Source organism: Gavialis gangeticus, unplaced genomic scaffold (assembly GCF_001723915.1).
Source record: "Gavialis gangeticus isolate Ggan-Ray unplaced genomic scaffold, GavGan_comp1, whole genome shotgun sequence".
NCBI classification, from domain to species: Eukaryota; Metazoa; Chordata; order Crocodylia; family Gavialidae; genus Gavialis; species Gavialis gangeticus.
Window position 1 is genome coordinate 56,963,306 of NW_017729004.1, and position 17,514 is coordinate 56,980,819.

Here is a 17,514-nt window from a genome sequence, read left to right on the forward strand (position 1 = left end):
CCCCTGTCCACCCTGAGTGCAGTCCCGGCCCAGCCCACCCCCCCTTCTGCCCCACACTGGAAAGAAGCTGGTGCAGTCCTGGCCCCGAGAATGCAGTGGGCAGCCTGTCCTCACCTCATGCACAGATCATGGGAGTACATGCCTTCCATGTGTCCCCCAGGGGTGTGCGCAGTGGTGCAACCTGACCCTCCTTCCTGCCCACCCGTGGTCCTCGGATGAGCTGCCAGCAGCTCTGTACTGCACCTGGCCCGCCCCGGCTAGGCAGTCCATGCCCCAGCCCCACTCCCACTCCATCACAGTGGGGGCCTTAATTTGTCCCTCCTACCAGGCCCTTTCCCTCCCCCACCTCCCCCCACAGACTTACTGGCCGGATGCTGCTTTCTAAGCTCCCGGGCCGCACTCCTGACTGTGCATGCTGTAGCTGCATGCATGTACATGGCATTGGTGATGATATTGGCCACATCAGCCAAAAAACTCGATTGCTGATAATGTCAATTTTCTTCTTATTGGTGCCAGTATGGTATGGACCAATGTATCGATGCACTCTAGTAAATAGATTTTAATCACAATTTTAATATCAAAATACAAATAGTATATGAGTTATAAGATTATATAGGAGAAGCATATCAAAGCACTGATTAAAAGTAATCAAATGTTCATTAATCTAAAGACCTGACATATTTTTACTATTTGAAATCTATAGAGTAAGTTTAATTTACTAATTCATAAAATCCAATAATTACTAAAACCTAAAGGTGGACAGCCTGTCAAGGAACTGGACTTCTTATCTAGATTTTAGAGACTAAATTTCAAACATAAGCTAATCTTGGTTCACCTGAAGATGGGCAACTCAACAGGAACTAAAACTGGTTGAAGAGCAGAGTGCAACTGCTGGGTCTTCCCCAGCTGCCCTAGGGCAGCTCTGATATCCTTGTGATTGTCTCTGCCCCTTCTGGGCCTGTTCGTCACCAGGGTAGTTCTTCCTCCTGTGCCGCCAACCCCGTTCTCACCTGCCACAACTTGATGTTCCCCAGTGGGCGGGGCTAGTTTGCGGGTCCCTTGGTGGCCCGGGCTAGGCCCGACGGTTGCTCACGGGGCTCCGCCACCCCTACACCCCGGCCTCATGCCACCTTTGATGTGTCGCCGTCTCATTCCCCAGGGTTGTCCCTGCAGGCCTCGGCTGCCATTCTAGGTCTCGGAGCCAAATACGGGGGGGGGCACCACTAACCCTGTAGTGTTGTATGCCCTAACCCTATCCTATGAGGGAATCTTTGCCGTAGCCTCTATTGAAGTCTCACCACAAGCCCCACCACTGCACACCTTTGTGCTCTGTTCCCCTAACTCAGGGATGCTGGAGTCCCTACTACTCTTAATCGACCCACCACTAGCTCCCCGTCCCTGGACCCTTATGGGTGGGGAGGGCACTCCCCTCTAGTGGCTACTTATTGTCCGTCTTGGACCCCTCCGTCAATGTCCGAAGGTCCCAGCGGTGGTCCCGCCCCGATTACCCTCCAGCTGGGTTGTCCTCGGCTCTGCGCACCTTCTTCAGCGTCCTCCACGCCCGCCATCCCAACGCTCACTTCAGGATCCCACGGTGCTCCCGGGATTGCTCCTGTCTTCCCTTGCTCGCTCGGCCCGTTGCTCCTTTGGAGATCGGCCAGTGTCCTGGTTGCAGTGCCTCCTTCCTCGCCACCAGCCCCTCCGACTTGCTGGTTCTTCAGAGGCTTGCCCGCAGAGCCCACTCTGCTGCTGGCACCAGCTGCAGCCTGGTCTCCGGGCTATCCCCTGCCTCCGGAGCGGCGGCCGCCATTTTTAACTTTGCTGGCCGGTGTCTGACGCCAACATCCCCGGCTGGCCGCAGCTCTACAAAGAGGCGGCTAACAAGCCGCGTGGGTTCTTCTTCCTGCTCTGCATGACTTTCATCCCGGGCTGTGGGTAAGTGTCCCGTTTTACCATGGCTCCCGGGACACAAAGATTCCTGGGTGAACCTGGATTTTTCTACTTGATTACTTGGCCCAAATTCAAACACTTTCTAAAGAAGTCTAGCAAATATAGAAATGTGCTTAATACAGTTATTTCATCATTAATATCAATGGGCATTCTATCTGTTGGGGCTATCAGATCTTTCTTGCTTGTTTTAAATCCCCTAAGTAAGGGACATCTGTTCTAAGCCACTGGCATAAACCACTGAAGACAGGTCTAGGTAACCCCACGCTGACCTCTTAACCTTTCTTTTTCTTGCCTTTTGAAATCCTCTCCCTATGACATTTTTTGTCCATTACCTTTGCTCCTTTCCCTTAGCTTTGTGTCTTAAGTTGACTTAATTTATGGTAATTATAAAACAGCTCAGGGCCTATAAGGGTCTACAGAGCTAACAACTGTAAGAGAAAGGAAAGAGACACAGAGTAGGGGTGGGCAGTTATATGGGCCTGAAGGCCACTTAGGGAGTTGTGGTGAGCGGTCACGGTCCAGGTCAAGACTCCTCCCCTCCCCCACTGTGCTAGGTCAGAAACCACTCGCCCCCACAACATCTCACCAAAACTCCCTAAGTGGCTCTGCTTCACACTCAGCCAGGCAGACATAATGGGGCTGCAGATGGGCGGGCAGGGAGCAGCATCCAGGAACAGGATGGACGGCTAGGTCTGAATCAGGATCATGGGGCAGTAACAGCATGGGCCCAAAGCCCAGGGCAGAGCTGTGATTTGCTCCCCTCATGCCCCTGCCTGTGAAACAGCACCTGTTGTAGGGACGTGCAGGCAGCAGATTGCAGCTGTGCCCCAGGGCCCTGTATTGTCACTCCCCATGATGCTGGCCTTGGCCTGTTCTGCTCCTGGATGCTGCTCCCTGCTGGCCCACAGCCCTATTCTATCCACCCGGCTGTATGCCCTGCCTGCACAGGTCCTGCCACCCTGTGGGTGCAGAGCAGAGGGGTTGGTGTACTTGAGCAGTAGGGCCAAGTCTGGTGGTAGTAGCAGCCAGAAGGAGTCACCACTAGGATTGCTGGAAAACAGGTCCAGCCACCGTGCTGCCCTAGCATCTTTGTGCACTCGTGGGCAGTGGTACTCACTGCACATACCATGGCCCGGGCTGTCCCCCATGCCTGGGCCAGGCAGGACCAAGGGACCTGCCGTGGACTGTACAAAATCCCTTGGTGGGCTGGATCCAGCTCGTGGGCTTTATTCTGTCCACCCCTATGCTAGAGGCATGGAGTTTCCTAGTTTCCTTCACCACTGATACCTACTGGTCCTCATTCTTTGCTGGTTTCTGTAAGTCTCTCCTTGTCTCATGATCCTCCTGTCCCTCGTTTCCAGTTCCTCCTATAGATTTGAGAAACAGAGATGTTTTGAAGAAGCTGCACTTTGTGGTTTAAGAATGAATATTTGTTTCAAGATAAGGGAGGTTTGTGAGAAGCTCTTCAGTGGTTCTCTCTTGTGGTAATTGCTATAAGAAGAATCCAATTGAATAAGGAAGCGTGGTACCAGGGTAAAGCACAGTAGTGGCTTTTTACACTTTGGTCAGATGTGGCAATTTTTTTTTGAGCCTAGAGGTTTCCTCTGAAAGAGACTGGTTTCTTTCTAAGTATGACAGGCAGAATCTCTGAGATTCTCTTAACACCCTGGGTGTCTCCATCTTTACAGGCAAAATGTGCATTTCCTTCCACAGTGCTGGTCTCCCAATGCCTCTAGGCACGCTGCCCGTTTGTCTTTCCTGTCACGCCTTGTTGTTAAGAAATTAAGGTCTTAATAAGGTAGGAGGCTGCCCTTTCTGGGCCGTGGTATCTAGGGCCTTGAGTACACGCTCTTACTGCCTTTGTGTCCCATGCCTTGCAGATGTTTCTAACAACTGTGTAAAGCTCCGGCCTGAGGCTGGGCCCAACTCATTACAGTATTAGGCCTCTCACGACCTGCCCTGTTACGGGCCACACACATACTGCCTCCCTCTTGCTGAGCCCTCTCACACTCCACCATCTCTCACACGGTCTCTTTTATATTGCCCTTGCTGGGCTTCACTCTTACTGCCCCTCCTTTTCCCCAGGGCCACACTTGTCCTGCCCTATCCCAAAGTGTCCTCTGGCTTGATTGTCTTCACTCCCTGGCCAGCAAGCATGTGGCCTTTTTGGCATTTCCCGCTGCCCTCATCCGAACGAGTGCTGGGCGGTTCACAAAATACTGCGTAGACTGCCCGTCTCGTAGCCGGGTAACTCTGCCACAGCTGCTCTCCATACAGGGATGCTGACTTGCCCACTTATTTCTCCACCGCTTCTCCTGTGCCACCCTCCAATCGGCCTCAGGCCAACCTGTGGCCTCAGGCACCTGAAGGCTTACCTGAACCTAGTTTGGTCCCCCAAGTTAACATGACCTCAACTCATTCTCCTTACTTGCAGGGCCTCAACTCATTTGCTCCTGCTCTCAGGGCCTCCACTGGTTCTGTTACTCTGATGCAGCCCTTCGGGTGCCTCTCTGCACTCAATTCTGCATCTTCACCTCCCCTGAGATGCATACTCTGCCCCCTTCTCTGTGGCCGCACACCCCTGCAGGCTCAGGTGCCCCTTTTCAGCGTGCCTGGCCCACACTTCTCCTTCTCTTCGCAGGGTCTTACACCCCACTGGGCTTAGGTGGCTGCAGTCATGACTGGCTCCACTATCCACTCTGCAGGGCCTTGGCCCCACTGGGCTCAGATGCCCCACATGGCATGCCTGGCCCTAACTCCCTCTGATGTTGCATTTACCCACTCTAAAGCGGGGGTTGGGGTTATTAAGGTGCCCCTCCTCACCTTTCGCCTGGGCAGTAACTGGTGTGGCATTTCTTGAGGGTTCTTATGCCACTAGGAGCCCCACCAGACCACCCATCCTGCAGCAAGGTGCAGTTTCAAATCATACCCAGGACCAGGAGCCTTCAAGCCACCCCATAGCTCCTGCCTTTACTTCCATGTTGTCTCCAGAGCAGCAGCTCTTCTGGGAGATGTTCCTTCCTCAGCGCCAGGTAGCAGCTGCTGCCTTCAGCCCTGCTGGCCTGAATCTTAAAATGGCCGCTCGTCAGGACTGGGCTGCACCTGCTTGCTGCCTGGCCCAGTTCTTGAAGTGGCAGAGCACCATGAGTGCTCTGACACCCTCCTTCCCCTTTAAAATGGTTCCTGGGGAAGGGCTTTCCCTGCTGCTTAGCCAACAAGCTCCCACAGAGCTTGCAACATCCCTAATTGGTGAGCATCCCACTGGTGCTCCGCCACATATATTTTGTGGGGGTGGTGGTTCCCAAACCAGTTTCTTTGCTATTTGTATTTTTTAAAATGTTGATATTTTGAGAAGCTTGCACACCTTTCTGTTCATGGGTAGATGTTGGGGGAGTACCAAGGCACCCTGACTAACTTTGTACCTGGGTAGAAACACTGAGCTGTCATTATTCTGTGTTCTTTCTAGAGTCAGTAGATCATGTTTCTATATTCTAATATTATAAAAGCCTTTGTCTGTCTGTCTGTCTATAATGCTTTATATGCGCTCTGACTGGCTGACTGAAAAGCCAATCAGAGTGCGAATACAGCATTGGGATGGGAGGTGGTAGCACGTCGCAGTGCTGACATAATGGCGGGGACACGGGATGGAGTGGGGGGGGGTGAGGCCAGTGCCTCTGGCCTCACTCCCACTCCCCTGCTCCCTGGAGGCGATGGCAACAGAGTGGATGGAACAGGTGGGGGGGAGGTGAGGCCAGCAGTGGTTCTCAGCCTTATAATCAAGGCATCCCTTGTTAGATTCAGAATACTTGTGGAAATGCCAGCTCTTTTCCCTCATTTTTTGATTATAGAGAAATCATGTTATTCCTTCTTTTGCAAGCTTTAAATTTATTGTTATTAGCTTGTGTTTTCAGCTGTAGACCTGGGGAAGGGAGCCCAGTACCTGGGGAGCAGCCCATAGTTTGGGGGCAAGTCTCAGGCTGGCTGCTTGGGGAAGCCAGGGTGCTGGGTGATGGATCCTTGGCCTCCTGCAGCTTGAGTAAAAAGGGGTGGGGTGTGGCAGTACACCTTACTGAACATGCCCAGAAGTGTCTCTCCTGAGTTGCAGCTACCTGTGTGATCCATACACCCTCAATAGGATCTCATGGTAACCCAGGATGCCAGGGCGCCCCGGTTGAGAATCACTGATTTAAAAATTACCACCTCTCATCTTCTACATTTCTTATTGTGAGGTATATAATTAACAGTAAAAAAACTGCTGCTCAACAATTGCTGTCAAATACTTTGTATGTACTTTGTAGCTTAGGTTGAGGGCAGGCAACCTACAGCTTGTTGCAAAGGAATTGTATCTGTCCTGTGGAGCTGGGGTGGTGAAGGTATTTGACAACAGAGGGAATCTACAGCTTGGGGTGCCATGCGGTGTGTGTGAGAGGGGAGGCAGAAGCCCCCTTCCCAACATGTCCTGGGACCCCGCCGGACAAACGCTGAGTCTCACGGCAGGGTCTGGGACGAGCGGCAGCTGTGGGGAAAAGGCACAGGCTCGGCAGTTCCATAGCTGCCTGAGCCTGTCGATCAGCGAGCCCCAGGGGCAGGTCCTAAAGGCAGCACGGGACCATCAAAAGGCCACTGGGGAGAAACCCAGCTGCCCAGACCAAGAGAGGGAGAACGCCGGCTGGGGAAGAACAGCTGCTGGTGGGGAGAGACAGACGGCAGATCCGGGCGAAGAAGAGTGGAACTCCTGCAGAGAAGAGAATGCCGGCAGGGGAAAACCGGCTGCTGGCGGGGAGAGAGGGAATGCTGGCAGGGAGACGCAGGTGGCAGAGCCTGTTAGAAGCGGTGGAGTGGCAGGGGTGGCAAGAAGCCCCAGTGGCGGCCGAGAAACCCAGTGGAGAAAACCCTAGGTCCGGGCTCAGGGAGCTGAAGTCTGCCGGAGGGTCACGTTGGGGAGGAGAAGAGCGTTCTTACCATCATGGGCCAAGACCAGGCTGCTCCAGAGAGTCCAGGTACTGTGATGGGGAAGGGTGGTGAGCGATGGCAAAACCATGCAGGCAGTCTGGTGAAGAAGGAAGAGCAGGCAGCAGCTGGCCCAGAGCCCAGCAGGGAAGGGGCAAGTTCCGCCAGGTGGTGGGAGTGATTAACTCCTAGCCTGCTGGTACCTGGGAAGAGTACCCAGAGAGACAGGCGAAACTCCTTCTCTCATCCTAGGGAGGCAGAAGGGTCCTGGGGGCCAGAGTCCCAGGCACTCCATCAGCAGACTCTGAACATCTCTTTGAGTTGAGGCTTTTTCCAAAGCCATAGTTAATCCCACGCTGGGGCATGTTTAGTTACCCGAAGGTTGGTCCGAAGACAAGGGATCGATTCAGGGGAGATTGACGGCGAACAGACCTGACCCCAATCGTGGCGGTCTTCTTGGGTGAGAAGATATCATCTTGGGGAAGATTATGGGAGCTGAAACATCCCAGGCCGTGGACATGGTAAGGGTGGGGTAAAGGGGAGGTTTGGAGTCCCACGAAGAAAGACCTGAGTCACGACCCCTCTGGGACCACTAACAGGGCACTGCCTCCCCATCTATCAACATTGAAGTCATGGCAGGCAAGTAGGGGCAGTGCTCGGAAACATCTGTGTGGCCCCAAAGTACGGTCTCACCCTGACGTTGCTAGGGAGGAAGGCACCGACCAGAAAAGGGCCGAAGCCTTACAGCACCTACCAATGACACGGTGACATTCAGCTGTAGGGGAAATTGGTGACACATTACAGTGGTGTAAATCAACAGTGGATAGGTTGCAGGCAGCAGCCTGCCTTAGGCCGAGCTCCATTAACTAGGTTCACTGCTGCCCACAGGTTGCCAGACCCCTGGCTTAGCTTATACAATAGTCATCTTCATGTGCAATTTGTTCCTGTGTTATTTGAAAACTTTTAGTGTTTACCATTCAATTTTAGTGCAAACTGGAAACTAGAAACTGAAAATTGTTCAACTGTGAGGCATAAATTTGTGTCCTTGTACCAAAATATTTAGTTGGTGGTGCAAATCAGGTACTTAAACCAGTTCATTTTTTGACTTGTAAGGAAAAGGTATTTTTGTCCTCGCAAAAATAAAAGTGTATAATTTGTTCCATATTCTATCAAATAAATTTATTGGACTTTAGTCCTTTGAAAATGCATTCATATATTCCAGTTGTCTCTTGTTTTGGGTTATTTAGAATATTTATCTTGTATTATTCTTAAAAATAACCTTAGGTATCTCACATGTGCTTTGCTCTTCACAAAATGTAGAATAAGATGCACTTTCTGCTTTGAAGAGCAGTCTGACAACAATGATATAGATTATGACAAGCCAAAATTTGGAATAGCACAGTGACTGGCCAATGATAGTTAAAAGAAGCTACTGTCATCTGGAATATGAGACTTACTTATCCAAGATATTAGTAGAATGCTCCTGTAATATATCACTTTTGAATTTTATGGTTATGTTGTTTACATCTTAAGCAAATCTAACATTATATTCACTCTGTTTGAGTCCATCAACTTCAAAGGGAGCTTTACAAACAGATGGCTGCAGTACTGGGCTCAGCACAATAGCTATAGAACACACAAGCCATCTAAATCCATTCACTTCTTACTTTTGCTTAGTTCCATGAAAATATTAGAGTAGATTTCTGTTTGCACTTAATGGTCATTTCCTGTCATTTTCCTGCATACCATTGGATGAAGTTTCACAAACAAAGAAACTATTAAATAAAAACATACTTCACTATAGGTAAACTCAGCATCAAAGATAATATATCTTGGGTATTTTGAGTGTCTAGACACTGAAAATTTGTAAACCTGGTGGAATTCTGTTTTATATACAACATGGGGAGAGGGAGGCAGGAAGTAGAGTTTCCCTTTGTTGTGGCTCACCATGTGGTCACAGTGTTCTGTATAAGAGAAATATTATAAATAATTGAACACATTAAACATCTGGTATAATTACTTCTCAGAATATGGTATTAGAGATAAAATGTAAAATAATAATTTGTGCTGCATAATGTGAGCCATCCAAGTGTTACTTGGCCAGCAAGGAAGCAGCAAGCAGGCTGACTGAAATGTTCCTAAGAAAGTACAGTAACTAGATACTTGGAAATTAAACTCCACAGGGTCTCTTCCTCTTCAGCCTAGCAGTTTAGGAAGGCACCAAATTTATTTCGAGATTAGCAAGTAGTTAGCACTGCAGGATTTGTTTATTTGCTGTGAAGAAATGCCACAGCAAAGAGAGCTAAACCCTGGGAATAGCAAATCAGAGCATTATCTTGAGTAAAATCTCATCCAGAGACTAAAGATTTTTTTTTTTTTTTTAATTAAGAAAACATTCTAAACTTTTTTACTGCAAAACTTGTATTTGTGCATTTTCATTTTGGTATCTATTGGCCCTGTATTCAATGGGTTCACTCTTTACATGAGTTGAAAACGAACAGCTGGAGCAAGGGTAGCTTATGCTTCATCGTTATTGTGTGTGGGTCTCTTCCAAATTTGGGGTGTCTTTAAGACAGGTTTACATTTGTTCTAGAGAGCAACAGATCCAGAGAGTCCATTACATGGGGCAGGGATTGCCAAAATGGCTGAAATTCTTGCCACAAATCGTATTCCTGAAGTGTAGGGAGAGTTGTGAATTGGTGTTATATACATTGGCTATATGCTGCCAAGGTTTTTTTGTGCTGGAAGAATCCCCATTTAGAACAGCAGTGAGGCCTCTCCATGTAATTTCATGGAACACAAGCTTGAGAATGAACCAAGAGGTGGCCAATATTTCTGTATCTCTTTTTAACCCAAATTTTATATCCTTTTAGTTTACAGAGCTAGATGATACTAATACCACTAAACCAGCATATGAGATGGTGCAGGTGGTGAGCATCCCACAGTGGGATTTCATCAGGGAATGATATTCTCATGGTCGTTCCCCATGTGAGATGTCCCTAAACCCTGTTTGTACATGTGCTCTAGGGGGTGTGGCTGTGTGCTTTAATTTAGATGGCTTCATGAGCTGCTCTGATTAAAGCTCCCAGAGTGTCTCGTGTATGAGTGTCCCCACACTTAAAAATGGCAGTGGAGGCACTTTAACTAAAGCTTGTTGAATGAGCTTTCGTTAAAGCGCCCCCACTGCCATTTTTAAGCTGATATGCAAAATGGTGGAGTCTTCTGGAGCACAGTAATTACCACACCCCAGCAGACTTGATTAATCAAGAATTCTCCACGCTAATTACAGCGCATCAGAGCAGCCTCACTGCTCATGTATAGGTGCCCTGAAACCCAGAGCATTGTAGATTAAGAAGGCCCATAAATCTGGGTCCAGGCTCTTTGGGAGTGATGGTTGTTTGTTTTTTTGCCCCTAGGAGTTCCTTTCAATTGGTTAGTTAATTCTTTCATTTTGACCCCTTTCTGTGGTTCTCTTAAGGTGTAGCTTGGTGTGATGTTGCTCATAATCCCTGATTCAGTAGCCCCCAAAGTGTTAAGGGACAGACCAGTTACTTCCCCAGCTGTGATTAAGTAGGATTAACTAGCAACAGCTGGGATGAAAGATTGGGCTATCACCTCACTGAGGCTTCTTAACAACTCACCAAGAAGCTGTCCAGGGAAGAGATCCAAAAACTCTACAAGTTGGGAAGAAGACCAGTATTTCCAAATTGTATTTTGTCAGCCTCTTGGGAAGATTAAAGAGCATACTGTGGGGGCTAGAGGACCAACAGGTAGATGTTGTAAAGGGAGGTGGTGCCTTTTATAATCCGTTAACCACACTCTCACTTTTGGCCTTTGTCACTGGTTATTATGTGTACTAAAAGTAATTGTTTTGTACAGGTGGCCAAAATTATGTGCATCCCACAAATTAATCATTTGAGGACATCCCAAGTTTCCATTGTACCACCACTTATTATAAACATGTTGGAAAATAGGGGTGGTTCCAATTCTTTAAGTCCCTGGAAGCAACAAAACTACCTAAATCATAATCTTGTAAAATCAAAACATTTATTCTTTCTAAAACAACAACACTGCATCATACCATTTTTTGCCAGTATGATGGATTTAGAGATTAAGATTTAAATTTTAAAAGTCCTTTTTCAAATAAATAGGGAGTAAGAAGAAGGCACCGGGTAACATGGGGCCACTACAGGACAGTCTTGGCAGTCTGGTGATTGCGGCAAACGAAAAAGCTGACCTGTTTAATGAATTCTTTTCCTCCATATTCCTGAACAGGGACTGGCCAACAGGGGCCATTTCCCCTGCTAGGATTACAGACGGACCCAGGGGAGGCAGCACCAAGGTTAGGGTCAGGGGTGACCTAGTTAGGGAACTTTTGGAGGGGCTGGACGTATTTAAATCAGTAGGTCCAGATGCTCTCCACCTGAGGGTGCTGAGGGAATTGGCGGGGGTCATAGCGGGGCCCCTGGCACGGCTTTATGAGCGCTCGTGGGGCTCTGGCCAGGTACGAGAGGATTGGAAAAGGGCCAGTGTGATTCCTATTTACAAGAAGGGGAGAAAGGAGGATCCGGGTAACTATAGGCCAGTTAGTCTCACCCTGGTCCTTGGGAAGACTTTTGAGAACATTATCAAGGAGCACATCTGCCACAGTGGCAGAAAAGGATCTTGGAGTCACTGTTAACTCCAGGATGAACATGAGCCACCAATGTGAGGAAGCGGTTAGTAAAGCTAACTGCATCTTGTCATGCATCTACAGATGCACCAGAAGCAGGTCCAGGGAGGTGATTCTCCCCCTCTGTGTGGCGTTGGTCAGGTCACAGTTGGAGTACTACATCCAGTTCTGGGTGCCGCACTTCAAGAGGGATGTGGCTAGCATTGAGAGGGCCCAGAAGAAGGCCACCTGCATGGTCAAGAGGCAGGCCCTACGAAGAGAGGCTAAAGGGCCTGAATATATTCGGCCTCCACAAGAGAAGGCTGAGAGGGGATCTGGTGGCCATTTACAAACTCACCAGTGGGGACCAGCGGGAATTGCGGGAGGCTCTGTTCCCCCGGGCACCACTGGGGGTTACTTGGAATAATGGCCACAATTTGTTAGAAGGTTCAGGTTGGACATCAGGAGACACTACTTCACAGTTAGGGATTCTAGGCTCTGGAATGGACTCCCAAGGGAGGTGGTGCTCTCTTCTATCTTGGGGGTCTTCAGAAGGAGGCTGGACAGATGTTTGGCTGGGGTGTTATGATCCTGGTACTTGGTCCTGCTCAGGGCAGGGGTTCGGACCTGATGTTCTGTTTAGGTCCCTTCCAACCCTAAGCACTATGAAACTATGAGTTTTAAGTATCTAACAGGCAAATTTGTGGGGTATCACAATTTTACAATAGAATAGTCTCAATTTTAAAAATTATTCTGCCAAAGGTATTTGTATAGGTACCTCTTTGATTTTAAAAACTTATTCATGTTTTCCAAATACAGATTATTGACAAAGAGATTAACCCATTTGTGGACAAATGGGAAGAAGAGGAACAGTTTCCAGCACACAAAGTATTTAAAATCCTTGGAAAAGCTGGATTCCTTGGAGTGACCAAGCCAACAGGTAGGGGAATACACAACTTCAAAATAATTCAGCTTCAAAATAATTGTTACATATATTGTCCTAAACCAAAAACTGGATGTAGACCTTGGGTTCAAATCTGCAGTTTAAGGTAGAATTTGCTAAAGTGCCTGTATTCCATTTTGCAAAGGGATTTAGGGGAATTGGAAGTCTAAGTCTTAGTCACTTTCATGTTTTAAAATGGGATCTGGGCTCCCAAGTCATGAAGGAGCTCTTTATCTGCTTAAACTGAATCTGAACTTGTTCAATTTTGGGAAGTTCAGATTTAGAACTGAATAGTGTGTATCTCTGTCCTGTGCTTTTGCTCACTTTTCCCAATTGAGGCATTTACTTTTGCCTGATACAGAGATACCAAGTTTTTATACCTGGGTCATTAGAGTTTTGAAATGTCCAGTGTAAACACTTGCAATTAATTTATTTATTATAGGGGATACTGATTCTACTGATATATAATAATAATAGTAGTAGTAGTAGTAGTAGACTTTAACATAGTAACAACAGTAGATACTGATACTGGAAATGGTAATTGCAAGAACCAGAAATCTGTTTTTAAGTGCATTTTGCTGGACATGCTGAATGAGCAGCTGGTACTAGGTAATAAACATTTCCTCAGATATAAAACTTGAAGCCAAAATGTCACGTGGCTGGCTAGAGCAAATCATTAAATTTCATATTTAGACCTTTACATTTGGCTGAAGTCAATTGCCACTCTGCTACTGAATTCATTAGTGAATGAGACTGCTAAGCATCTTCAGAATTTTTGTCTTTTCTTTTTAGTTACCTAAATACAGATTTTGGTGCTTAGAGTATTCTCGTTTGCAAAGGGTGAACTTTGTAGGCAACAAACAGGTTTTCCTCATGTATTTACAAGGTAAAATGAAACAAAAGGTTAGTAAGTTACCCTTTTATCACTTCTCAATAAGCAAGCTTTTAGTGTTATTCAAATAATATGCTTGTTAACAACATTTATACTTAAATTACACAAAATTGAGTTTTGGTCATTCTGAGGTCACATTCTGGTTACGTAATGGATAGCACAGATTGACAGGTTGCTAATTATACAAGCTGACAATCTTAAAATGGAAAAAGAATTAAAATGTTGGGTTGTTTCTGTTTGGCCATCAGTGAAATCAGTGTACGTTTGTTTCCTATACTCAGTTCACGTATTGTTTTTCTTTACTGTATTTACTAGTTTGATTTCTGTGTGCAGGCAATAATACCAACATGATATTTTTCTGTTTTTTAAAGCACCCATGGGAAGTCATTTCTATTTAATTTCTTTTTACTTTTTTGTACAAGGATGAAACATGCAGGTACTTGAGAGTAAATCCCATGTATAATTTTTCGACAAAAGCATTCAGCATCAGAATCTATCCTTCATTAATATTGATTCTGATTCTGAAATGCATGGTATTCAATCTTCATTAAAGTAACTGCAATTTGAGGTAGTTCAAAATTCTACAAGATTGCATACCTAACTGTGTGTATCCTTTATGTGACCTGTACAGCATTGACATTTACTTTGCTTTCCCCATTTAGAAGAAAAGATGGGAGTTTCTCTTGACCAGAATTCTGAACAATTTAAAATGTGTTCTTCTGAAGCTTTTGACTCCTAGAAGCCAAAATGAAATAGGCACATGATTTAGAAAAAACTCTGCGATATGGACACAATGTAAAATAAAAGCAAAAAATAACTCATAAAAATAGAGAATGCTTGATTCCATTTAGTTGCAAGATTGGGTGGTTATATTTTTTTAAAGTTACTTAAAAAGAAAATATATATGTTAGAATTTTTTAAGTTATTCCTTTACAGTTTTTTTACTTTGACCATTTTAAGGGGGGAGGTTTGTGGGGGGGGGTTAAATGATTGGTGTAATGTACATGCATGGCACATTTGCATGTATGTGTTGTGTACATGATTATTTGTTTGGGACTCCGGATGAAGTCATTAAGTGCAGCTTTCAGATGGTGGTAACTCCCAGAAGTATCCTCTGCTAAGACAGCTGAGTGTATGGGAACTCTGACAGACCACTCCCAGCCCACTGATCCCACTGCACTGGCTGTTGTCAGTCTGGTGACCTAGGACAGCTAGATTGGCTTGTGACTCCCAGATTTGTATTTGCCCACATCAGTGCCATGGCAGTTTGTATTACCTTTATGGCATCACAGCAGTGCAGAGACTAAAGAATCTGGCCCCTCCTCTTAAAAAAATCTAGTAAGGTAGCCAAGGAAGATGACTCAAGTAATAAACCAAAAGAGAGATGCAAGATCTGAGTTCTGTTTCTGTCTTTTCTATTCTTTTCCTGTATGTGCTTGGAAAACTTTTTGTATGCAAGTTTTCCTTGGTAGTCTGAGGATCAGGGATCTGGGTTTTCTGTTTGCCACAAAAATGTGATAAAACCTGGATCTTTTCATTTTAAGGAGAAAAACCCAGATTTTCTCATTTTAAGGAGAAAAATGTAGGCAATGGTGGGTTTCCCCTTGCAGGCTGGGGAGAGTGGGAAAAGGGCGACCAAGTAGGGGGTGCCATGTGCATGTACACATGTGTATGGCTACCAGACAGCCTGGAAAGCAGCTCCTGCAGGTCTTGGGAGGGAGGGGGAATTGAGCCCCCATAGTGAGAGAGGGAGGAACTTGGGCAGAGCTGGGGCTGCTGCCCAGCTGGGATGGTGAGTGGGGCTTGGGGCCTGGGGCTGGAATATGCGGCTGCTGGGCCTGAGAAGGGAGCAGGACGGAGCTGTAGGTGGCTTGTCTGGGGTGGTGGCTGGCTCCTCACTGATGTGTGCAAGCCTGAGGGTGGTAATGGGAGGCACGTGCTGCTCAGATTTGTGCTTGGCGTGGAAGTGGGTGCAGGCTGCCTGCTGCAGACATGGGTTCCCTAACCTGTTGCCCTCCCCCCAGGGCCTTCATGGCCCAGCAGGTGGGAACTGGCATGGCAGGACAGAGTGGGGCAGGGAAGCTTGGTGCCACTGCTGCAAGCCCTGTACTGCCATGCCACAGTGGCCCCTGCAGCAGGGAGTGTGGTGGCATGGAGTTGTGCCACTCAGTGGTGCTGGCCAGGTAGGGGGCACCTCGCCATGGTGGCGCAGAGCTCCCAGCAGCGGTAACAAGCTTTTTTGCCGAGTACTGCTTTGCCCTGCCATGCTGGGTCCTGCCTGCTGGGCTGCAGAGGCCCTGGGGGAGGGCAGCAGGGCAGGGAGTCCTGAATCCAAAGCAGGTAGCCTGCATCCACTCCCCACCCCCACAAGTTCTGCTCCAGCTGTGCTGTCCATGTTGGAGGGGGAGCCGAGCTCTGTGCTCTGCTCTGCTGTAGCAGCTGCTGCCTCCCATGGGTGGCAACCAGAGTTTAGTTGCTGCTGTGGGGGGCAGGGGGCTGCAGACCTGAGTCCCTGGCTCCAAAGTCCTGTTAGCTGGGGTCCCCCTCCGGGAGGGCTGTGGGTGGGGAGTAAGGGACACAAGCAGGGCTGGGGAACAGGGGGTCAGGAGTGAGAGGCAATGGCATGGGTAGGGCACTGGCATATCAGGGCTTCTCAGTGCCACAGAGCAGTGGTGGAGGGGAACAGCTGCAGCAGGACCTGCATCCTGATGAGTGAAGGGGGCAGGGGGAGCTCTGATTTTCCGTGATAAAAAAACTCAAAATCAAACGCCAAAATTTATAAGTATTTAGAATGTGTTTTATTATAGCAGTTGAGACACTGGTAGGCTTCCAAACTACTTTAAAATGGTAAATATATCAATAAAACATTGTGTTCAACTGATACCTATATATATTGTTGTTTCATTTTAATCATGGAAAAATGGATTTTGGGAGATTTAATCAGAGAATTTGCAGGTTTTTTTTTTTTTAAACGGAGAAAACCAAGTATCCCTGCTGAGGATAATACTATTTATGTACTTCACGTGTTGTAAAGCTTTAAGTAAACTAAAAGCTGTGTGTGGAAATGTAAATGATTATTACTAGCTTGCTAGTTAAATGGTATTTCATCATGTGATATTATGTTGGCTCCCTTCCATTGCATCTTATTTTTACAATCGGATCTCAACAGTTATGACTAGGAGAGAAAAGACAGATGGTGAGATATTTAAGTGCCTATGAGAACAACAGACATTGAGTCCCAAGTCTCCATTAGATCAATGAAGAATAGAGAATATATTTTCATGGCAAAAGCAAATTGGGTAAAAGAAGTGAAAATGGGTGAACTCTAATGGTAAAATAACTGAAAATGTTCATTTGTGCAGTGTGTCTTATGTATTATCCCTTAGCACCGCTAAGAGTTTTTGGGTTTGAAATGGAGAACAAATTATGTCTTTCTACAAATTATTTTAAGTTAGAAATTTTCTATTGGAAGTAGTGTCTGCATCCTAACATGTTTTAACTCAATAACTGTTCACAGTTGTTAACTGTTCATAAAACTATTAAGCTGTGATTTGTCTGGCAAATCCAATTAGTTCTGAGCTGGCACCTCATTTAAAAATGCTGACAGCGTGAGAACATTTAAGATTAATTTTAAAGGGCAAATAGGATTATTGGGTGAAAGAAAAATACTGCACCCAAGCTCTGCCTGGTCCATTTTGCCATAAATTAATTTGATGGACAAGCTCAAAATATGCCCCAAGCAATCAATCTCTTTCACATATCTACTACTAATATTGCCTCTTTGTAATCAAATTATTGCTATCAAATTATATAATCACTAGCTAATTGCCCCTCAAGAATGACAGATTTCAGGGAGTGTTTACATGACCTTCTCTCATCCCCCACTCACCCTTTGGGGCCAGCCATGTAAAGACTTCCACCACTGCTGCCGCCTCCTCCAGCATGGGGGCTCCCTCCCCCATCTGCCTCCACCTTGCAGCGGGACTTCCCCTGCCTCCCCTCTCCGCTCTCCTCTCTCCCTCCTCACAGCCTCTCCTACCCTGCTGGCTATTGGGCCCTGGCAACGGGGGAACGCTGCCACTGTGACCCTCCCCCCACCCCTCCTCACTTCCCTCCCTCCCCATCGTC

At 47.0% G+C, this 17,514-nt stretch overlaps 1 protein-coding gene across 1 annotated transcript in view; it reads left to right on the plus strand.

Moving 5' to 3' along the window:
• The window catches only part of LOC109291115 (probable acyl-CoA dehydrogenase 6), a 211,194-nt gene that overhangs the window by 25,064 nt on the left and 168,616 nt on the right, over window positions 1-17,514 (plus strand). The window contains exon 3 of the mRNA XM_019507976.1: window positions 12,371-12,491. Coding sequence (XP_019363521.1) covers window positions 12,371-12,491 — 121 coding nt within the window. The remainder of the gene's footprint in view (window positions 1-12,370; window positions 12,492-17,514) is intronic.